The 24928-nt window shown below is 43.5% G+C and overlaps 1 protein-coding gene across 2 annotated transcripts in view; it reads right to left on the bottom strand.

Moving 5' to 3' along the window:
• HECTD4 (HECT domain E3 ubiquitin protein ligase 4) overlaps window positions 1-24928 on the bottom strand; it is a 144232-nt gene that overhangs the window by 97003 nt on the left and 22301 nt on the right. For both annotated transcript variants that reach the window (XM_066603229.1, XM_066603230.1), the window contains exons 2-12: window positions 22648-23162; window positions 18173-18262; window positions 16314-16444; window positions 15635-15743; window positions 14254-14392; window positions 10980-11150; window positions 8603-8795; window positions 5700-5861; window positions 3450-3563; window positions 3056-3196; window positions 620-852 (exon numbers count right to left, since the gene is read on the bottom strand). In XM_066603229.1, the coding sequence (XP_066459326.1) occupies window positions 620-852; window positions 3056-3196; window positions 3450-3563; window positions 5700-5861; window positions 8603-8795; window positions 10980-11150; window positions 14254-14392; window positions 15635-15743; window positions 16314-16444; window positions 18173-18262; window positions 22648-23162 (1998 nt within the window). The remainder of the gene's footprint in view (window positions 1-619; window positions 853-3055; window positions 3197-3449; window positions 3564-5699; window positions 5862-8602; window positions 8796-10979; window positions 11151-14253; window positions 14393-15634; window positions 15744-16313; window positions 16445-18172; window positions 18263-22647; window positions 23163-24928) is intronic.

Below are 24928 nucleotides of genomic sequence, written 5' to 3'. Positions count from 1 at the left end.
GGAACTGCAGGCCACTGTAAGGTTATATATAAGATGCGAATATAAAAAAGGGTTTTGTCTGGGTGCCGATAATTTTTTTTAAACATGGGTACAACTGTGTTTAAACAATAAAAGCAGCCATACTCATCCACTTGTTCCGCTGTTGATCCTTCACTGCTATTTGGTGGTCCTCCTGGTCTTTGTTTCTGAATGGCTACCACCTGGCTGCTGCAGCTGATCAGAGGCTGCAGTGATCACGTGCCATTCTCCTGGCATCAGCACAGATCCTGGGAGTTGTGATGCCAAGAGAACGGCGCTTGACTACTGTGGCATCGGATTGGCTGCAGCGGTCAGGTGGAAATCATTTGTAAATAAATACCAGGAGGGCAGCAGGAGCTGCAATGCTGGATCACCAGGGGGACGAAAGGGCGAGTATGATTGCACTTAATGCTTTAACACAGTTGCACCCATGTTAAAAAAAAGTAATAATAATCCAGACAAAACTTTTAACTACTAAAATATTCACATAAATTGCATAAAATGCCATTAATAGAAAAGATTACTGTCCAATTATCTCTTTTAAAAAAAAAACCCCAAACTATCTGAAAACTTTACTCTTGAAAAGAAAACTCAGCAGTACCTGAAACACCACAAGGATGCAGCGGATGATACATTTATCGCCATTAACCATGGCCTTCTCCATGATATCACATATACTGCTCAGATGATGCGATTCAATGGGATGTTGTTTTCCTAGGAAGTTTGTGATCGGTAAGCTGTTGCTGTTGGCCAAGAGGTTGAGCTGATGAATGCACATGGCTCCCACATGATGAAGTAATTGGTTTATAACTTCGTTTGTGGTTACAGCTTCTCCTGTAGAAGAGAATTATGCAGCATTCAAAGGTTAAACACAAATGAATTAAAATATTCTCGACGGCTTAATGAGAATATCAGATTGGTTGCTGTGAAACAGCTTTCGAACAGCGAATTTTCACAAAAATATAAAAACTTAGCAAATGGTTTGAAGAGAAAAAAAAAAAGATTTTCTGAGATGCACATGAAATGGGAACAGACACAAAGTATTCTTAGAACATCGAGTCCCCACGGGGACATCAAGTGATGTACGGCACTGCAGAATATGTATGCATTAGATGTGTAGAATAAACAAACTAGCTAAACTAATAAAACTTGGCAATTAGACAGTTCCAGAAAATTGGATGAATCCAGAATGGCTTATTACTATAAAACTTTTTTGTTTCCAACCAGTGTATTAGGCCACTATGCGTGCCAAGAAATGCTACGCAACAGTCCAAAAGATCTCCACCGAAACTCATGTTTACAAGAATAGGATTAAAAGGACAGTAGGCAACAGAGAAAGAGGTGTCTCAAATCTTAAGAAGTCTCATGGGTCATACTCTGCCTCTCTCACCATGGTTCGAGTGTCCGTTCTGTTGGGAGCTCAATATTGCTTATATCGCATACCCCTGGCGATAAAGGCTGTGGTTATTAGGTAGCAAATCCCTAGCAACTAAACTATATTGAAAAACGAGACTGGCACTGAGCTGACAACAAGTTATGATATTCTTCATCTCCGTGTTAGCATTAAAGGGTTTTGCAAATAATCTGATAGCTGGGTGTGAATGAATGGCAGCCAAGCAGGTATGCTGCTACTCCATTCATTTTGATGGGACTGCTGGAGGTAAAAGAGTTCAAGTGCTTTGCCATTTTTAGCAGTCTGATGCAAATAAACGGAGAGGCAAAGCACATGCTTGACCACTACTCCATTCATTGGGGAACCCTAATCTTGTGATTGGTGGGGGTTCCCGGCTGCCAGACCCCCATAGATCATATAGTTATTCCCTATGCTGTGGATAGGAGAGAAAGTTAAACCCGGACACGAATAAAAGAAAATAAAAAAAGGACAAGACAATAATCACCTGTTAGGGGGGTCTCATACAACAGATTCCGTCCGCGCATATAATATGCGGTAATACGTAGGCATTGAGATGCATTGACTTTCGCTGGTTCGCTCACACTTGCTGGTAGGAATTGCGAATTCCTCAAGCAGAAGAAATATAGCAGTATGCTCTATTTTACTGCGGATTCCACGTATATGGGCTCCATTGATGCGTTCGATCTGCAGCGCATAAGCAATTAACATTGCATATGGAAGCAGATACAAATGGTATAAAGAAAGCAGGAATTTGTGGACAGACAATGCAAGCGGAGTCTGGGGAGTAACACACCCCTCCAGACTGTCTGCAACCTCCGCTTATTCTTCTGGGGTCTTCCTCCATGAGAATAAGTGGTTTTGTTTTTTTTTTGTTTAAATGGTTTATACTACTTCCAAAAAAGTAGTCTAAACCAGCCAAGCAAATGGAGCAGTATCCTGCTCTGAAGACATGATTCTCAGAACAGCACAAGAGAATGTCGCCTGAGCAATAGAATGGTGTTTCCAGGGGGCTGGGCTACTTTCTGATGTCCTTCCCTGCTTGTGATCTTTCTTCCACGCGGAAGATACACTGTCTAACCATACAGAAAACCACACGCATATGCAACCATATGCAATTCGTTTCCGTGGTCACTCACAGGTCTTTCATTGCGGGTATCCACATGCAGAATCTGACCCCCTTGTGTGAGCCCAGCCTTAAACTCCCTGCTGCGCCATGCTACTGTTGTCCCTGCTGATCTCTGCTTACACTGCAGTAGCCAATCATTAGCCACAGCCATGACATCACTAAATATAGCATGTGACCAGTGCTGCCAGTAATTAGCTACAGAGCTCACTGGCCAGTAAATGACATCATTACTGCTGTGATGACACCAGACGAGCATCAGTGCAGCAGTGGAGAAGAATCTACCGTTTGGCGATCTCAACATATATTTTGCAGCCAGATTTCTTTTTAACTACAGAAAACATCCAGTGTTTCTAAAACTGCATTTAAGTGGGGCTCCAGCAAAAAGGTTGAGAATTAGTCAATTATTCACAAAATATTTTGGAAAAAAAAAACTTTCATTATTTAATCACGTGCATGATGAAATTTCAGACCACATCAAAAAAGTGCATACAGTTTACCTTTGGGGTCAGCAATGATGTGAGTGACACCAAGTCTCTGGCACACAACATGGAAAGCCTGATTTCCTGGGTTGCACCACTGGTCAATGTAGTCATTGGAGCAGGTCCAGATCATGTTATTCATAGTATCATAACAAGCCCCTGCAACGAGTGAAACTCGATTACTTCATTTCTACAAAACCTCTACAAAAAGTACCAAGCTATTTCTTCCACTAGACAGAGAAATGAAACATAAGCAGACCCTACAGATTACATATATGCTCCTAGTTCATCATTTCTAACTCCTTAGCTGAGCCAACCAAGTGGCCAAGTGTGAAACTGCCTGATCTAAAAGAATATAGCTTAGCTTACATTCATTTTATGTAATAAATCATTACTATGCTTCAACTCTTACCAAGTCCAGTGACCAGGGCCCCACGGCCCAAGGAGCTGCCAGCAGCGTCAATGAGATCGGCCCTGTTGGTGAACTGTCCATCAGAAATGTTAAACACCAGGCTGGAAGCCAAAACTGAAAGAACGACAACTAATTAGTAGATAGATAGACATATACATAATTAATTATACAACAAAAACAGAATTGACCAATTGCTGACAGTGGCGCAGCTATAGGGGGCTCAGCAGTTAAACTTGCCCCTAAGCAAGCGGGCCCGCAGGCCACACCAACATTGTAAATCTTTTAATACGTTTTGCACTTTTTCCCTAGGAGCACCATGTGGCAGTGTGACATCTTCTGTCTGATTCATCCGACATCTCAGAGAAGGAGGCACCAGAGAGGATGAAATGGAGCAGACAGAGGAAACCAGCTGAAGATAACACAATGCTGCGCCGTGCAGAGGAGGGAAGAAACCAACTTACTAGAAGATGTACAGAGCAGTCAGGAAGAGGCGGAGTCGGGGGGCAAAAAAGGAGCACTATGGGAGAAGTAAACTTTGTGACACAAAGGGAGCATACTTGTCAGATTGTAAGATGTGCCCGATGCAGGTACTACACAGCCTTTAGGCGCCTAATAGCATCATGCTGTTGTGCTGGTGCGGAGTAATTAAGGCAGCGTTCACACAGCATTTTTGCCTTTACTCAGGAGGATTCTCTTCTGACAGAAGGTTGCAGGGTGATGTTGCCCACAGAACAAAAATGTGTGATAATCGTTACACCTAAATGCTAAAACATCGTTTAATATTCGCTTTCTTATTGCTATTGCCGGCTTTCAACCACCATAAAAATCATCACTGGATCACAGACTTCTCGCTGCGTGTAGAATAGAATGTGAAGAGCTAAGCGAGAAGCCAGCGATAGTCAGCGTTGATCTGCAGGAGCGTGGACAAGCTTAGTGGCGACGTCAGCACTCATGCAGTCATTTAGCATAAAGCAGCAAAGGTGGAGACAGAAACTCATTGCCAAAGAGAGTAAAACTAACCCTAAACTGTTTTTTAATTATATAAATAGTAAAAAAAGATTAATACTGAAAGTGCTTTACAATTTTTACCTTCTACATTATTTATTACAGTGTAATAAGGAGAAAACAAACCCATTAAATAGTTTTTTTCTTCAGTGTATTCACAGAGGAAAAAAAAAAGTCAGATGAGATGCAGAGTGATAAAGTAAACTCTCCATTAAAGGTCACCAGTTTAAGCCGGGAAGAAGTGCAGAGCCACCTTAAAGAGATTAAAATATGTTTGCAAATCTAGATAAGTTGGGGGCTTGGGCAGAAAAATGACAAATGAGGTTTAACACTGATAAAAGCAAGGTTACGCACATGAGCAGAGAAAAACATGTCACCATTACACACCAAATGGGAAACCACTGGGCAAAACTGACAAGGAAAAGGGACTTGGGGATTTGAATTAACTGTAAACTGTTAACTGGAGCAACCAGTGTCAGACAGCTGCTGCCAAGGCAAATGGGATCATGGGGTGCATCAAAAGAGGTCTAGGGGCACATGACGAGAACATTGTTTTTCCTCTTTATAAGTCACTGGTCAGACCACACATGGAATACTGTGTGCAATTTTGGGCACTGATACTCAAGGACAAATTAGAGCATGAGCGGGTTCAAAGGTGGGAAACAGAGGGTTTTTTTTTACTGTAAGAGCAGTAAGACTATGGAACGCTCTGCTAGAGTATGTGTGGATTCCTAATTCGATAAAAAAGTTTAAGAGGAGCCTGAACGCCTTTCTTGAGTGTTACAACATTACATGTTATAGTTACTGATTACTTAAGAGGGAGTCGGGATTATTCCGAATGCCAGACTTGGAATCAAGAAGGAATTATTTCCCTTAAATGAGGAAAATTGGCTTCTACCTCATGGGATTTTTTTGCCTTCCTCTGGATCAACATTGGGGAGGGTTATTAGGCTGAACTAGATGGACATAGTATATTAGACCATAAAAAGACTAATGTCACGATGTATATTAAAATCTAGAAAGCTTGGGAAATCTATGTGGTGGTGAGCAGAACCTTTCTATTACTACCATCAATGATATACACTGGCCTGTAGAGAGTACATGATAAGACCAGAGTCTAAGTCTGACAGTTGCATAGTTCCACGTAAAGCGGCATTATGTGGTATCATAGCAAAAAGAAGACAAACTAAAGGATGTGCACACCCAGCATAAAGTCAGAATGAGTGAACTGCTCTGATAACCTACTTTTTAGCGATGACAAGCCACTGGTTCCACCAAACAGAGACCTTGTTGCTGAACTTCCTGAGCCTCCTGGAGGTGGTACAATTAGTACCAGGTATGTGCCGCACGTATACATTGGAGTCTTTCTTAACATCTTCAGAGGAAGGCCACAGCTTGTGTTTGCAGCTACAAAATATTACAAGATAATCAGTTACATAATGATCAGACTTTACATTAACAAGAGACAAACAGATCACTTGTAAGGGGTTAGTTACCAACGGAACATGTACCTTTAAGGCTCTGTTCATATCTGTCTGGGGGCTCTATCATACAACCAATAACAGCGACTGATTGACCCAACTGACTTACAATGGGGTCTGCTGAGGTCCTGTCGTGGTGTACTACATTTTAAAAATCTACTAAATTTGCAATGGTTGGTCTAATAGGAAATGTGAACAGAGGCTAACCTATAAAGATCTGATTGGCAGGACCAATTATTTCACTACGAAGCATCACCCTTCAGAGATTTTATTAACTTCAGTGAGAATTTCAGACATCTCTATAATGTCAAAGCTATTTAATAGGCCAATTATAGGTCAATTTTGGACCAATCAGCTGATCAACCATTATGCATGTGCTATATGTTAGCGTGCAAGGACAAGGTCGGAGGCCTGCCTGACCTTCAGGTTTTCAGCATGATTACACTGCGCAACACAATTTTTGTAACCAATAAGCAGATAGATGGCTTATAGTAACTTTAGTGCGCTGAATTAAAATATGATATCCGTTTTTTCTGCCACATAAGGTTTTCCAATCATGGGTAATAAAGTAATCCAATTGCCGTTGTATTGTATTTTTTGGAAATATGCCAAAACAATTAATTCAGGAGGCTTGTCATTAACCTTGCTAAATAAAAAGAATAACAAAAGTGATAGTAAACTATTTTGCAATCACTGTTAGACACTGCGTGCTGACTGAACACTATAAGGGTAGGTTTATGTAACATATAGGGTATGTTTCCACGTGGCCTAAACACTGCGGATCATCCACCAATAAATTGTAATTAATGAACTGTGTTTTTACAAGTCATTGGTTAGACTAAATAAAAGAATCAAAATCATAAAGCAAAAAATACATGTTTAGTATCACTGCATCCGTAAAAGTCTGATCTATCAAAATAATGTATTATTTACCCCACACAGTGAACGTCCGAAAAAAAAAAAATTAAAAACGCCAGAAATGCAAGAATAAAAAGTGATCAAAAAGTCGTATGTACTCCAAAATAGTACTAACACAAACTACAGGACGTACTGCAAGAAATGAGCCCTTGCACAACTAAGTGGACGGAAAAATAAAAAAGTTACTGCGCACAGAATATGGCGGCAGAAAATAATTAAAAAACAAAAATTTAAAGGTCTTTGAAAAAAAATAAAAGTACAAAAAAAAAAAACTACATTGGTATCATAGTAATTGTACTGACCCATAGAAAAAAGTTATCATGTAATTTTTGTTGCCGTTTGTGCACCGAAAGATGGCGGAATGTCATTTCTTTTTTCAATTTCTCTCCACTTAGAATTTTTAAAAAGTTTTTCTGTACATTATATGGTACATTAAATAGCACCATTGAAAAATACACCTCATCCTGCAAAAAACAAGCCCTCATACAGAGACGTCGATAGATAAATAAAAGGAGTTACGATTTTTTAAAACAAAAAAAAATGCTTGGTCACTAAGGGGTTAAACAACTTGAAAATTAGACATGCTGCTATTATTCAGTTTCACCAGTGTAATCAGCAGGTTTTAATTTTACTGAAACATAACAATTACTTTCTATTACGAAAATTTCCCAAAAATTTGTTGCACAGTGTTACTAGTTAAGCTTGCTTTACACACAAGACGACTGTCGACAGCGGTCTCACAGGCTACCGCCTGAGTATCGCTCCTCTGCTTTACACAGGAGCGATAGTCGTTTAAGTGTCCGGCCGCCCACCTCCATTCACAGTAAACAGGAGTCACTCAAACATTGAGCACCCCCTGTTTACACGACCTGATAGTCACTTGGCTTTTAATTTCTGCAAATTTGCAGTTTTCAGCAAGAATTTGGGCGATAATCGCCACGTTAAAAAGTATCTTAGAATCATAGAATGGTAGAGTTGGAAGGGACCTCCAGAGTCATCACGACTCAATGCAGGACCTTAATGGTCTGTTTAATATATTTAAACCATGGACGAACAAATCAGTTGTTTGAAAAGCAGCATTTCTGAAAATCTGATGCCAATTCCACCAGGACGCTCCTCAAAGATGGCAGAAAGGAGTACTGTACTGTAGGGGTCTGCTAGGCGGTATTCTACACTGACTGCAGACAAAGAGTAAATCAAGAACTTTCCCAAAAATAAATACCTCTGTTCTCGAAATATTAAGACTTAAGTTTTAATATAGTGGGGAAAAAAAACTCTTCAAAACCCTAATGTCACCCTAATGCGGAAACACTACCCAGTCAGGGCGCCCCCGCCTTGATCAGGGTCGTCCTTATAAGGGTGGGCACTCTCAATAGATAGTGTGTACATTAGGGTTTCTAGTTTCAACTATTTTTAACTTATCTAAAGTTTAGGTCTTAATATTTAAAGAACAGAAGTATTTATTTTTGTGAAAATTTGTGATTTTTGACCCTTGAGATATCAGCTGGGACTTCAAACTCCCTTTGATCAAGTTTGATTTTGCTTATTCTGCCGAGGATAGATCACTCTAACCCCCTTCATGTAAAAAGTACAATTACTAGCAGTATCAAACCTGAACACATTGGGTTTATGATAAAATGTGGGAGTTTAAGACTCTTTTAAGAGAATAAATATAACAAATAGAAAGAGACATTACATTACATGAACCAAAAACCCATCCATTGTATGAAAACCTTGGGAGAGACTCACCAGTTTGGTCCTCTTTTAGGGTGTTCGAGATTGTCGAGCCCGTGAGGGCTGCCAACGTTGCTGAAGGAGAAGCCCTATACCTGGACAGCCTGCTGAGGAGCATCTCGTTGATACTTTTTGCAGACTCGCCCTCCTTTCTCATTAATATGATGCGCTCATGAAGAGGCCGCGCTGTGTACACGCCATTTTCAACCTAAAGAATACATCAATTAAATAATACTAACAAATATTGTCTCAGAAGCCCAAACGCGGCACTGCAAGAATATGATATACTAAATAACTAATTTCATGCAAATCAAACAAAACTGAGTAATACAATCTAAACCGCTTGATATGCAATAAATGTAACAGGGACGTAGCACACTAAATACTGCGAGGCACCGACATGGATGCTAATGTATCAGACATTAAAAAGGAATATTCAGGGACCTGCATCTCAGCTCTGTGTTCTTAAGTCCAGCAGGGCTGCTAAACAAGGAGTTCTCTAAAGTGCGGGTAGGCTTTAATTGCTATGCAGATTTGGAGTGGATCAGAAAATGACTGCTGGAAGGATAGATTAATAAATGAAAGGTGGATTCACCCAGTACACCCTGGAATCACACCAACTGAACTGCAACTTTACTAAGTGTTCTTCACTATCTGTGAAGCTCTACTTAAGGACAAGGGTGTTTGGGTCCTAAAGGCACTTTTTAGTGATTTTACCCATGTGGTGGTTTTACTGCACTACTTTTCTTCAGCTCATTTAAAGCATGCGGATTTGTTTTGTGAACATTCTGGTGCGGAAAACAAATCGCAGCATGCTCCATTTTGCGGCGGATCCCACACGTACGGCTTTCGTTGAGGCAAGGGAAGCCGTCCGATCCACGGCCCGTCCATCCACAATTGAATAGCAGACAGGCTGCGGATACCGTGGGAAAGCAGCGGTTTAAAAAAAAAAAAAAGGTACTGCGAGGGCCCCGCACGCATCCACTGAAGACCCGGACAGATCCGCAGAAGACCCGCACAGGTAAAAAAGTGTAATCGGCTGCGGGCAGGGGCGGATCCCGCTGTGGGCTCTAGCAGGCAGAATCCGACCCGCCTGTGGACATGAGGTCTAAGATCTCTGGAGGTCTATATATATATTTTTTTTTATTTCACACTTTTGTCGCTAGGGTGTCCATAGTCGTCACTAACAGAGCTGATCTGGGACTGCTAGGACCCTGCATCTCCGCTGTGGCAGGCGACACCTGGCGGTCACATAAATCGCCAAGTTCAATAGCAGAAGTAGCATTTCCGCTTTCTCTCTGCACTACATAACACTCATTAAGCGCTATGTAGTCTGCAAGAGAGAAGGTAGAAACGGTTAAAAATTGCTTTGGCCTTTTCCTCCAGGCCCCGGTTAGTCACAGCTGAGGACCTGACCTGCTTCTGCTACACTGCAGAAGCTTTAACCCCGCATCGTATTTTTACCATCGGCCAGGATTAAAGCCCACAACAAAGCACCGTAATTGTACTGTGCTTGGTCCTTAAGGGCTTAACTACCAAAATAGTGAAGATCATTCATTTAGCCCTTTCCAATCCACTGTCTGACGTCTGAAGACATTATGATTTAAGGCTGTACAGCTCCGATGTTGGAAGACATCCGTCGGGGGTTCTCTTACTGTATATTGCCAGCCTCTCTGCTGTCGGATCCTATCCAATGTGTCACCTCATGCAGTAATGGCTTTAGCCAGCATATAGCGCCGTTGTATAACGGCAGAAAGAGTAAGCCCACAAGGAAAACCAGGATACAAATTGGATTGGAAAGGGTTAAAAAGAGATGTAAAGTTTCTTTAGTAGCTTAAATAATTGTCCATTGAAAGCTAATCATAAAAAAAAATACTGTAACAGGAAAAACACTCTTTTGATTTGAGAGCCAGAATGCTTCTATTACATAGAGGGACCAATATACACTGTATCCGTTGCGGCTCCGCGAAGAACATTCACCGCTGACATTTATTGCCATTTATAGCACATAGTGCGCAGAGAAAACACAAAAGGGGGAAATATACTAAGACGGAGTTTCAAACATTGGTCTTAGTCTAACTGCTGTCAGTGCCCACGCGTCTTCACATATTAAGCGCATCTTTGTTCCCTATGCCAGCTAGGAGACGGCATAGATATCCAATATCATTTATGTTAGTTTCTGGCACAAATTATACATGTGTGCCTGTCCGGTGTGGCCACACACCGTCTGGTGAAACCACACCCCCTTTAAAAAAAAAAGGTTAGAAACAAGAATAAGTTGCAGCATCCGTTGCAGTTGGTACTAGTGCCAAAGTGTGCATTTCTTTTAATGCTGAATTTCTGGCATACAAACAATCCTAAATTCCCCCCAAAGTGTCAATAAGCAGCTTACACTTAGTTCGAAGATGTCCATGAAAACGGAGTGGCCCTTTGGAGTCTTTTCATTGAGACTTGCTGGAGACCAAATCCAGTAAAAGTAGGAGCCATCAGAACAAAGGTGGACAGTCGTCATGTTGCTCCCAACAGGAAAATGATTGGCTGGCATTGTGATTATCTGAGAGATCTGAAAACACAACAAACCCATCATTAGCCAACACGAAGTAATGAGGAACATATAATAGTTAGCAATGTTTATCTGCATCCTTTGTCAGGTCTTCCCCTATTTCTACATCTCCTAGCAAACCCCCCAAGCCAGAAGTGCTGTGTCAGCATTCTCCCCTAAGCAGACATACAATAGTGTGCTGGGATCTGCATTGTAAGGGTGGCTATTATTATATTGTGCTTTCTTACGACAATACCCCGGGTACTTCTTTAGCTGGCATATCAAATTGCTTCATGCTTCAGCAAAAAGTTATTTTAATTTTAAGCTGCTGAAGCAACAGAGGACTCAGCACTTTTGGGTATAAAGGCAAAACACAATGCAGATCTAAATAGCAATAGTAGCAGATCTGCGGATGCAGTTTGGGAAGGAGTCCGACAGAAGCACCAGAGACGGGAAGGTACTTTAAAGAAACGGCGCGGCCGCGTTCAGCTGCTGGTGGATTTGCTGCAGATTTCACACTACAAATCTGCAACTAAGGCTGGGGTCACACGGGACGCGTCCCCAGCGGAAATCTCGCTGTTTTGCCGCAGCAAAAAAACGTGAGATTTCCACGGGATAAACTCAGCTTCAAAACCCGTAGCACTTAGCCACTGGTTTTGGAGCGGCTTCGCCGCATGCTTTTCCGTTGCAGCCGGCTCTTTTACAGAGAGGAGCGAGGCAGCAACGGAAAAAAAAAAAAGGTTGAAAACATGCTGTGTCCCAGGAATCCGCACCACAGCACCAGCTTTGCCGCGACAGACTGTCCGCCCCATGTGGACGAGATTTTAGATAAATCTCGTCTACATGACTGGCTAATCCCGGGATTAGCGTCCGCAAGCGGATTTGCCGCAGCGAAATTTCGCAGGGAAATTCCACGGCATATCTGCCCTGTGTGAACCCAGCCTGTGTCCAGTGTAATACACGTGAATGGGTTTCTCAGATCCAAAACATGGCTACAAGCCCTTTTATGTGGGACAATTGTCGGGCACGTCCCAATGATAATGGCCCCTATCCCTCAGAGCCGGCTGCAGATCACTACTAGCCATCTACCTCCATTCATATTAGACAGGCTGGCATCTCATTTCTATGCCTGCAGAAAACGAATGCCTAAAGAATCATCGTTTGTTGTCCAGACGCTGCCGGCGTTTATGCTGAACCATTACCGCTCAGATTCCCACAATTCAGCAACAATCTGAACAAGAATCATTCTGTGTAAAAGGGCCCTAATATGTGATGATCCCACTGTTTGTAATACAAAGGGGGAAATCCACAGCATGCATGGGTTTGGGCAAATCTGTGGAATTAGGAAGGCTTAAAAGGGGAACTCCAATCGCAGACGTCCACGGTATATGCACAGGGTACGCCATGAAAGTGCGGGCAGAGCTAGAGATGGGTGCAGGTCCCAGAGGTGGGACCGCATCGCCCACGACCCTGTTGTTTCTGTAACTGCTGTACAAGTCAATGGGGCTCCGTAAACAGCATAGCACACAGCAAGGTAGGCCGTATCCCCAAGCTGCAAGATTCAAAAACAGACAGCCCCCTGTGCTACGCTTTTTGTGTAACCCCATATTGACTCCTGTGGGAGTTGCAGACACAGGGTAGAGAACCCCGCTCGGCTGTTTCCGCAAGTCCCATCCACCCTGGCTGCAGGATTCAACTGGGCCGGAGGCAGAACTAGAGATAGATCCAGGTCCCAGAGGTGTGAATGGAAGAATGAAAAGTCCATAGACGAATTGCCTCCATTCACTGGGAAATATGTGTTTGTAATACGCGGTGACAATACGTGTGTGTGTGAATAAGCCATAACATAAAGTAATGAAACACGAATGATTTGCATTGGGGTATTCAGAACTGTATTTCACAGTATGTCCTATTTTGGACCGTATTATGGACCAAAATAGTTCTCCAAAGTCAATGGGACTGCGTAAATGTGCAGTGAATATGCATGAAAGAATCAAATTTACACATGCAGTCAATGAGACCTGGTTGTGCTTTTTTGGCGTGTGGGCGCAAAAAAACCCAAACAGGGCTAGATGTGAAGGAAATATGCAAGATTTCGGTCCGTGAATACGCAGCGCATTCAGGGACTGAAATTAAATACACCAATCTGAATAAGCCCTTAGGGTAACGGATGGCGAGAACAGTTTTTAGGAGGGATTTTTTGCACAGTACTTTATTCCATAATGTGTCTGCCAAACTTCATGAAAGGCAACTAGAGTCCGAGTTCCATGGCCCCTACTGTATAAGATCAGTTAGAGTACGTCCACATAGAGTGGAAGCAGTACAGATTTTCTGCATCCAAAACTGCGTTAAAATTCGTATCATTGGTGAAGATTTTAAGACGGATATTGGTGTAGATTCACAACTTTCAATAGAAGGGGTGAATCTGCTGCAGATCGGCACCAAAATCCACAACCATGGTGCGGTTTTTGAAACGTATTTTGGTGTTGATTCTTTCCTACAAAAAATCAGCGCCCTTTCCACTACATGCAAACGGTCACTTATTGAGAAGACTGCTTCCGGCACCTGTGACCTATAGAGGCTCGAATACTTATGCAATGGCAAGGGTTTGTGGACCAGGACCAACCAACACAAATCAGATGGTCCTTTAGTGGGTAATGACAAACTAGGGTCAATAAATGAAATTCCAATAAGATGTAGCAACAGACTGTCATTAAAAGCCTGCCGTTACACCAGACACAGTGAGTTCAAATGAGTCCACAACCGCACAGCTCCGATTGAGTCTTCAAGCAGGGCTTGATTAATCCAGAACTATACCAAACAATTGGAGGTTTTCTTTAACAACGGGATTGTATTTCAGGATTTGTCCAACGTCTCAAAGGAACTTGGAGTCATCTAGGCCTCGCCACTTGCGGTCAAAGTCCCATAGCAAAGAATAAAAAGCTCTCAATGATTTCCCTCATTTATCTCCGTTGCCCAGTATAACATTAACAAACACCAAAGAGGCTTCTACATTATACAACTCATTTCCTTACACATCTAAAGTACGGCACAAGACAGCACGGTTCTCTATAACCGAGCCCAATGTAAGACCCCGTCAGCCGCGTCCTCACATCGCCATTACCTGTAGGGAGTACTGATCAATTATTTGGAAAAGAAAATGAGGTTTGTTGTCAAAAGATACTGGTCGGTGAAACAGCTTCCCGCTGCCGTAAGCAATCCAGCCGGTCTCCAGCTCCTCATTCCGACAGTAGACAAACCCCCTGAAAAGAAGTTTAACAGCGTTAGTGACTACGGCTTCCTTACATGCCCCTTTATATGACATGCCCTTATAGCAAGTGCATCCAAAGAACAGTCCCCTCTAAGCGGACTTCAGGGGCCCTCAAGATGGGAAAGCAAAACAGAAGATTTCTCCAGCGGATTGCCTAAGAGTTTGCAAGATCTCTCTTATGGTCCTTTTACATCTCCCGATTCTCGTTGGCCCAATGCAACGAGCTGGTCCCATCATCTCCAGCTCCTTCACACTCGGACAGCCCGTTTAGACTGCATGATTCTCCTTGAGTCACACAGGCCTCAGACACTTATTGTTTAGAGATTCACATTTCTATGTGAAACACTCAACAATTAGTGTTCAAACGGCACGAGAAGTACCTGAGCCGGCATCGGTTTTCATGCCGGACAAAACTGAATGCCGAAGGAGAACCTCACAATTCTCGCTCGCTATTGAGTCATTGGCTCGTGTTTAAGCTGAATGATATCATTTAGTTTTGTTATCTGAATGATAATGGTTTCGTGTAAACGGGGCTTTAGATGCTAGTATGTAGAAGGGTCTACAAGGGTGAATGCAGAATATATATTTGGGTAAGTGTAAGATTGAAAGCAGGGAATCAATACATTCACTCTGAATGTTGTTTTTTATACAGATTCTTTTTACAGTTCTAGTGTTCTTTTTATCATTTTAGCCATGTATTCTTGTTGTATTTTACTATTTAAGGGTCACAGGTATTATTGACATAATAGTCACCATCAGTTATGGTAACAGTGACTTGATCTCATTTTTTTTTTTAATATAGGGGAAAGTTGCGGATAACTTTTAACAGTTGTAAGAGTTCTGGCCATACTGGATTTTATTTTGTCAAGTGGCACACATAATTTTACAGCAAACTCTAGAACCCTATAGCCTAAAAGGTGCCCATATACTAGATGCTTTTTGCCAATCATCGGTGCCTTTGCGTGACACGAGTTTGACAGATGCCAACCGATAGCTGTTGATGTTGATCTGCCATGTTGGATTTTTTAGGGTGTGGTAGTTAAAAAGTTGTTCATGTCAAATGCCAAATGTGGAACCCCTTATAGGAAGCTCAGACCAGATCACAGACCACTGCAGAGATCAAATCAGTCATTTTGAACCTATGACATTGTCAACCAAGACAGACCGACCATAAAGGAAGATTCGTTCAGAAATTAGCTGTCTGTTATTCCAATATAATGGTAGACGCACTTACCGTAAAGTGCCATGTAATCCAGAGCCAAGTTTACTGAGGCCTCTCCCCACCGAGTTAGTTGTGTATAGGTAAAGTCCATCAGATGCAAGGCAGCGACCCAAGTCTGCATCTGGAAGTGATAAGGAAGGAAAGTGTGCGGGAATTTAGAGCTTGTAGTGGAAATGGTGGGGGTTTGCTGCAGAGGAAAGTCTGTAGCAAAATCAGCATCAAAACAATGTCAAAAACTGCATTATAATCTGCACCAATAGTATGGATTTTGATGCATTTTTTGCTGTGGATCTGCAGCAAAATCCTCACCAATTCCGCTACATGTGAACTTTTTTTTTATACACCGGAAAAACCAGTGTTTTGGCAGGGAGTGGACTGAAATGGAAAAAAGAAGTGATGTTCAGCTGTTAGATGTCCCCCTGCTTGATTGCAGGAGCCCCAATCCGCAATGCTCTTGTAATGGAAACTGCTGTAATGGCCACACACCATTTATTGTACATATGAACTCTCAGCCAATCACTGGCTTCATGAATAGCACATGACCGCTGAAGCTAGTGATTGGCTACAACAGTCATGTGAACAATGTCGGCCGAACCCACCAATTTCAAAAATGTAGGAAGTCAAGTGAATTGATTTCTAGTATACTCTATAGACCATTGCATCCTGTATGATTGGTAGCCATGGGGATTACCTTTGTTTTCATTGTTGGAGCCACTGGTCCCATCAGGAGCTGGAAGCATATCCTCAAAACCCCAGGATACAATGTGCTTGCTTCCCAGTAAACAAGAGGGAGATCCAGGCCCTCCTTCCAGAAGCAGCAACCTTAGGAAGAAGGAGGTAAGTAGTTTACCAGGACTGTCTCTCCGCAGGTTATCGCACAAGAGTAACAAAACCAAACAGGTAACACACTGAGCTCTCGGGTGCTCAGACTGAACAACACTGAACAGACTGCCCAAGTAATGACCGCTTCAGAATGGTCCGAAGAAAGTTTCTAAAAGTAATGCAAATCCTCACCAAAGTGGTTCAGTAAAGTTCACATGTGGAGTTGTTCATGTCTTAAAGTAATGGCAAGAGGTTAATTTTTAATAAAGGAGATTTCTAAAACTCCCTTTTACACATTACACCCAAACAAAGCTGAGAACCCAGAGGAGAAGGGAGAACTGTTTAAGCGCTTCTGCCGTCTGCTTTTCATGCTACGTAGCGCTTAATAAGCTACCGGTATGTACTAAAGATTATAACTTCCACTATGCGACCAAGAGATCATGTGACAGCCGGACACCCTTGGCTCAGCAGAGCTAGAGAGTCCTAGCAGCCCCTGACCAGCTCTGCCAGTGACCATTGTCTTTACAGCGGCAGGTTTTCCCTGTAATTGGGGCTCCTATGGAAGCCCCAGCTACAGTGGAAAAGTGTGAATAAAAAAAAAAAAAAATTACAACGTGAATGCCCCCCAGAGGTCTTATATGATGCCATAGGGGTCATAGATGGTTAAAAAAAAAATAATTCCAAAAATAAAGTAAAAAAAAAAAAAAAAAAAGATTTTAAGCTTTTTACTTGCAATAAAACTAAAAAACAAGGAGAAAAAAAAGGCAGTGGAAAAAGGTATTAAAAAATTGCCCTAAATGTGTAACAGGAAAAAAAAACGCAGCAAAAATAATTTTGGTAGCTAAAGAAAAAAAGTTAATAGGGCAGTAAAACCACCATATGGGTAAAATCCATAAACTGTCTAGTCCTTTAGGATCAAAACACCCTGGTTCTTAAAGGGGTTGTCCCGCGGCAGCAAGTGGGTCTATACACTTCTGTATGGCCATATTAATGCACTTTGTAATGTACATTGTGCATTAATTATGAGCCATACAGAAGTTATCAAAAGTTTTTTACTTACCTGCTCCGTTGCTGGCGTCCTCGTTCCCATGGAGCCGACTAATTTTCGCCCTCCGATGGCCAAATGAGCCGCGCTTGCGCAGTCCGGGTCTTCTGCTCTCTTCAACGGAGCCGCTCGTGCAGAATGCCGGCTCCGTGTAGCTCCGCCCCGTCACGTGCCGATTCCAGCCAATCAGGAGGCTGGAATCGGCAATGGACCGCACAGAAGAGCTGCGGTCCACGGAGGAAGAGGATCCCGGCGGCCATCTTCACCGGTAAGTATAGAAGTCACCGGAGCGCGGGGATTCAGGTAAGCGCTCCGGTAAGCTTTCTTTAGGTCCCTGCATCGGGGTTGTCTCGCGCCGACCGGGGGGGGGGGGGGGGGGTTGAAAAAAAAAAAACCCGTTTCGGCGCGGGACAACCCCTTTAAGGGGTTACCGCATAAAACCTTTTTTTCCAAAGGCGTTAGACCAAAATAGTCCTTTATCACCTATCCATAGGATGATAGGTGCTAAAAGTCTGATCGGGCCTCACCACTCGCACCCCACCAATCCTGAGAACGAGGGTCCCTTGTCTGCATCTTCTCATTGCTGAGTCCTGCGTGATCAGACATATTACTTATCCCATGGAAAGGTAATACAAGTTGGTTATAGTACAACCCCCTTTAACACCGCAACGAGTTGTACTCACCTATACAATACATCTGCCACTGGCAGGGATCCTAAGTCAGTCTGTTTTTGTAGCAGGTGTACAGTGTGAATGAATGTTTTCAACGATCCTCTGAAATACAACACAAATAGATAATCAAAACGGTGAAGAATACAAAATACATTTAAAACATAAATTAAAAAAAAACAAAAAAAAAACTTCCGTCATTACAGAATTTTGCACTGATGAAACCCCTACAGAACACCTAGGGTAGAACAACATACCCTGAACGGACACTTTTTTTTTCTTTGAGAGACCCCCATCAAAATTTGGCCTTCAGAACTGCAGGAAGTGTTGAAATCATTTGGCAGTAATAAGTTACCAAGAAAACATTCCCCAGCCCATTATGGCCCATTTACACGGTATGATTATTGTTCAGGATCGTTCAAGCTTCCACTTCAGGCTGGTCTAGCACCGATGCCCATGTTTTATCTGAAGATCCTCAGATCGCTCCACTTTTCCATCCGAGGTCGCATGCACACGGGCAGGTCGGATTTCACATGCAAAACCCTGCAGCGGAATCCGGCCCTGGCAGTAGGGGCGTCTGCATGTACCTGCTTTCTTCTTCTCTTCTCTGTACTGCAGATGGTCGGCACGGCGAGCCGTCGGACATGCGCAGTACAGATTTTTTTTTTCTAAACTCCTGTTTTTCCCATGTCATCAACTAGTGATGACGCAGAATCTGCCTTCCGCAATTTTAATTGCGGAAGGGCCGTGGATCGGACGGCTTCTATTGACTTCAACGCACGCAAAAATGGAGCAGGCTTTGATTTTTCAGAAAAAGCAATTGGTTTCCGCTTGTGTGCGTGAAGAATCACTTTTCCATAGCATGCTATGGGCAGTATCTGCTGCGGAATCCAGAAGCAGATGCCTGTTCCGGATTCTGCAATGCAAAGTCGCCCAAGTGCAGCCGGCCTAATGTGGCTTTACACAAACTGATCCACAAAAGAGCGGGTGTCTCTAATAAAGTGGTCATTCACTGTATAGATCACTTATTTTTCTATATCCCCGGATGCATTTTATCAAACAGTCGCAGTACATAGTGAGGCATTTGTAGAGTGAAGCTGGCCTAGCTCTATACATGCTCCTCAAAGGATAAAAAGCTTAAGGCTCTGTTCACATTTCATTCCTCCGCTCCGTTATGGAATGGAAAAAGGAATATAAAACCGCTGCCGGATCGGCCGATATGATGGGATCTGGCAACACCCGACAGAACTCATTGATTATAAGGGGTTCCATCCGCTTCCATCACTTCACCGGACAAACAGTCCAGCACCCATCCTCTTCTGCGCAGAGAAAGGTCTTACTGCCTGTGTGCATACAGATGGGAGCGGTATGGAGTGACTTCTTGGTAGACAGGCATAAGCGGGCCGCAGATCAGAGTGCTGAGGGGAAGAATCAGCCAAGAATATTCTAGTTCTTTAATCTCCAAGAAATTACTGCTTCAGGATTTGTCTGAACTCTTCCTTATATGAAGCACTATCTGGTTGCCTCCTACAAGACGTACTGGCAGGAGCGGCAGACGGGCGAGCAGTTCTGGCTTTCTGTACTCGCTTGGGCTCTCCCGACATCATGTTACATGTGCAGCCGATTAGCTTTCTTTCTGATGGTTGCTGAAATCTGTATATGTTGCTGATTGTTCGCCTCGTTTATAATGGACAGTTACTGTTAAGAATGTCCTAATTATTCATGTCTTGACAATAATTGCTTCTTGCCGATGGGCTTTTATAGCTTATTATATCAATATTTGCTAAAGTGCTTTGAAAGTGATTAACGTATAAAGACTATTAGTATTTTTTAAGGGGTTATCCTACAAATCAGTTTCATATTAAAGGGCCTCAAAAGGACATTAACTGCTAATTTAAAAGTACTTCATTGTTTTGTTCCCTTCTGAGTCTCTCGGCGCCATTGGTAACCTGTGCTATCATGGGTGGGCTGTTGGGCAGTGTCAAATGACCCATTTCTACATTTTCTGCCTGAAGCTCCCCAAATCCCTTGAATGTAATAATAATCATCATCTTTATTTGTATAGCACCATAAGTATAAGTATTCCACTTATGTGTATCACTCCCCCTGCTGCATATCACCAGATAAAGCCCATTTACACACAACGATTATCGCTTAAAATACCCTCAAAAGCCATAGTTTGAGCAATAATCGTTGAATGTAAATGCTCCTATCACTCTTTGGTGGAACAATGATTTTTAGCTGTGCATAAAATCCATCGTTCAGCCGGAGTGAAGAAAACACAGACCATATGCTGTGTTCGCTGTCTATGGTGCTAAATTCTCCATGGGGAGCTGCTGATTACATTGTATTCAGCAGAGAGACAGCAGCAGCCCCATGGCAGAGCAATAAAGCTGTATGCAGAGAACAGACCACCTGTTCTCTACATACAGCTCCCAGAGGGTTATTAACATGCAAATGAAGGTGATATGCTGCTAATGGACATTAGTGTCAATTAGCAGCCTATGCAAAACAAATGATCGAAACCTATCTTTTGAACAATTATTAGTCTACTTCCCCCTCAAGCGGCGATAGGTGTCCTTTCAGATAGAGGTGCTGTCAAGTCAGTCCTAAGAAGCAACCCTACAAGCCATGCATGTCAAATACAGGGCCTGCAAGCCAAATCCAGCCTGCTACCTCATTTTATGTGGCCCACTGGCTGTGCAGCAGACCTAACAGGCATTCTACTTGCCCTGCCTGCAGGTTCGGTCAGCTGGCAACAGTGTGGAGTCTGTGACCGCTGACCTCTGACCCCCAGCTTTTGCATGCACGGTCTAGTATGCCGAGCAGACACCGAGGTGAGAGGTCATAGGCTTAGCAGTGGCTGCCGCCGCACCAAAGCTCCAGGCGACAGGAGTAGAATGCATTTAAGGATGCTGCCCTGTGTGTGTGTGGGGGGGTTCCTATTACTACTGGGACTACTATGGGGGTCACGGTTACTACTGTATCTACTATGGGGGGTCACTATTAGGGCTCATTTACTCGAGCATTTGTCATTTAGTTGTGCAAATACCCTGGGTATTTGTGTGACTAAACATAGTTTTGGCCCATATCTTTCAGCACAGAATAGGTACTTTGGCCACTTACGTTGGCTCTAGTTGATAAGGTACACCTTGGCCCCATTCTCAATAGCCATTTGCGGGCCAGTGGAGCAAATGTACCACGGTGCATGTCATTAGATTGCATTCACTTATACGTTTTTTTCTTATGAGGCCTTCTTCACTATTATTTTTATAAAAGGAGATTAATAAAAGTTATGTTTTAACTAGTAAGAGTCAGTCTGTGAAGGCCAATTAAAGATAATGGTTCGATTCATGGTTGAGTCCAGTTTTTAGCTATTCAAATCAAATCCCGAGACAGAAGGACTAAGTGTAAGTGAAAATGCAGTGTGAAGCCACCTTAAAGGTGTATTCCAGGTAGCGCCGGCTGTCAGTGCCGGGATGCATCTGGGTCAGAGTGGAAGCTGCTACTATGACCGATGCTTGTATCTGCAGGTGCAGCTTCCATTGATTACATGGAGAGCTGTGCCTACAATTACAAGCGCCAGCTACTACACAGGGGTATCTGCAGTGGCTGCCGCTCTGACCTCGCTGTATCCCGACACTGACCGCCTGGCGCTACCTGGAAAACCCTATTAAAGAGGCTTGTCTGGTTACAAAACAAGTTTTTAAAAAGTCCAATGCTATTAAAATAAAAACAGAAGTACTCATCCATCCTCAGACCAGGCGATCGATTGCTGTAGCCCCATGGTCCTCCCATTTTTATGGTAAAATGAACCAGAGGGCACAGCATCATCACCCATTCTCATGGCATCAGCGCTCACATCATGGGCACCATGATGCCAAGGGTTCAGAACGGTGATGCTGTGGCCTCTGATTGGCTGCAGCAGTCACATAGTGTCCGTTTCCCAACAAAGACTGGGAGAACCACTGGGCTGCAGTGCTGAATCGCTGAGGCTGAGGTTGGGTAACTACCTCTGGGGCTGGGGCTAAGGATGGGTAACTACCTATGGGGCTGGGGCTGAGGATGGGTAACCACCTATGGGGCTGAGGATGGGTAACTACCTCTGGGGCTGGGGCTGAGGATGGGTAACTACCTATGGGGCTGGTGCTGAGGATGGGTAACTACCTATGGGGCTGGTGCTGAGGATGGGTAACTACCTCTGGGGCTGAGGCTGAGGTTGGGTAACTACCTATGGGGCTGGGGCTGAGGATGGGTAACTACCTATGGGGCTGGGGCTGAGGATGGGTAACTACCTATGGGGCTGGGGCTGAGGATGGGTAACTACTTCTGCTATTATTTTATCAGCATTGAACCCATTTTTAAAAACTTGTTTTATAAGTGGACAACCCCTTTAAAAAATAAAAAAACAGAAGATCTTAAACACATCATTCCTCCAAGCAAGTAGTAAATAATGGTGTTCAGTACTATAGGAGGTTCACTTCACCTACCTAGCACATGCCAACGCAACTAGAGCGGCCGCAGAGTTTTCCTTCTGCTTGTAGGAGACTTGTTGGTCCAAAGTAGAGGTGTCTTCTAACCACGAGCAAAGTAGAGACTCGATCCCATTCAAGCAGTCCGCTGGTTCCTTAATCAGACTTAATGGCTGACAGTCCCGAAGGCAATTCAATAGCACCTCAGCAGTTATGTTACAAAGAGAGGGGTCTGTTTTACTCTGAGACTGAATAAGAGGAAAGACCAACAAGAGCCCCATCCGCGAAGTGAATGGAGCCTGTTCCGGTTGCTGCAACAAGCCTTGCCGCTTGAGCAATGCGATGGTTTCCTCGTCGGAGCCGTCTCGCTCATGCTGTTCCTCCAGAGCCAACTGCCGCTGTGCGTTCCATAATCCACGCAGAGCATTGAGCCGATACTCAAGTAATCGTGCGTAAGCATTGCTCTGGTTACCGCAGACGGCTCGCAGGCGTTCCGCTAATTCTGTAGGGTTCTTGGTCTCAAATGTTAGAATCTACAAAAGAAATAGATATTTTTACCTTATAAGAATTAAAATGTGGTGAATGTCAAGAGATCATCGCACCAACAAAAGTGGGGCAGAAAAAAGAACAAATCATACTGTTACGTGATTTATAAGAAAAGTTCATTAGAGCGATCCCACGGACGGCGAAACTAACTGCCTTTCCTAAGAATTGTTTGCGTTTTAGATAAATAGATTAAAATGCTACTTAAAGACTATGGAGAGCTTTTGGGTGCACTGGCGTAACTATAGAGGATGCAGGGGATGCGGTTGCACCCGGGCCCAGGACCCTTAGGGGGCCCATAAAGCCTCTCCTCTCCATATAGGGAGCCCTGTACTATGAATAAAGCAATATAGTTGGGGCCTTGCTACAGATTTTGCATTGGGGCCCAGGAACTTCAAGTTACACCCCTGTTTGGGTGCATGCATCTTGGGCTAACACTTTCAATAGAAGTTAATTACAAATTTTGCAGATGTCTTCTGCAACTTCTACGTATCACGGTATACAGAACCTGCAGGCTGATTCTCAATAGGAGAGACTGAGATGACTGCTTAGTTTCCCTTTGCTCTATCTTCTCCTGAGGCTAACTTCACACGGGTGAATCACTGCCCGTTACCGCGCTCGCCAACATGTGAATTACCCACGGATGACAGACATTTTTATGTCAAAACCGCCTCACATCACTTTGGGGAAGTCGCGACGCTCTGCCACGGTGAAGGGTCTTGGAGTTCCTCTCATTGCGAGACCTCACAACGTGTGCACATAGCTTGTGGTGCGATGCCGTCACCGGGTCCATTGAAAACAACGGGAGATGCGATGTGAGAGCACGCACAAGATAGAACATGCCTTGATTTGTTTCCTGCATCGCACCACGGTGCCGTAAAACATGGCGCATGTGTGTGAGCCCATTCAAAAGCATGGTGTTCATATTTGTGAGATTTTCTCACCCATGTGAAGCCTCAGTGTTGTAAGCCATTTTTTAACAGCCACAAACTTTCTTAAGGTCCATGGATAAATGTCAGGCAAATGATGCCCCACACTCATCCCCGCACATACTAGCTCCCGTGCTGCTGCACAGGAGCTAGTATCACTGGCTCACAGCAGGGCGGCTGCATGAGATTTCTCTCCTCGCTCTCCCCCACCCCTTCTCCATTGACATAACACAGCGGCTGTTCAATACTGAACAACTGCTATTTACACTGAACGATGAGCGATCAGCTCTTCGCCCATCGTTTATGCAGCATGAACTGAACGCTGATCGCTCAGTGTAAATAGCGGCTGTTCAGTACTGAACAGCTGCTATGTGAAGTCAATGGAGAGGGGCAGGGGAGAGAAAGGAGAGAAATCTGCTGCAGCCTCCCCGCTGTGAGCCAGTGATAGTAGCTCCCGTGTAGCAGCACAGGAGCTAGTATGTGCCGAGACAAGTGTTGGGCATTGTTTGCCCAACACGCGTCCCATCTAAATGGGCCTTTAGTTGTGGTCCCTAATTAGCTGATTAGAAGGGTCAGGAAAAGAGAGATAGAGGCTGAAAACTGAGAAGTCGTTCCAGCTTCACTGGCAGATCTCCTATGGAGACTCCATCTGCAGGTTCCATATACAGTGATATGCAGAAGCTGCGGAAGACAAATTATGCAAAATATTTAAAGGGCCACTCTGGCAGAAACACATTTTTCTATCACTGCACCCCTCACACTTTGAAGATCTTCTCTGTATATTGCAGTCACTTCCATGCAGTGCAGCCTCCTTATTAGGCTGCATC

This window comes from Eleutherodactylus coqui, chromosome 5, assembly GCF_035609145.1.
Source record: "Eleutherodactylus coqui strain aEleCoq1 chromosome 5, aEleCoq1.hap1, whole genome shotgun sequence".
In the NCBI taxonomy this organism is placed as follows: Eukaryota; Metazoa; Chordata; class Amphibia; order Anura; family Eleutherodactylidae; genus Eleutherodactylus; species Eleutherodactylus coqui.
This window is presented reverse-complemented; position numbering and strand designations above follow the sequence as displayed.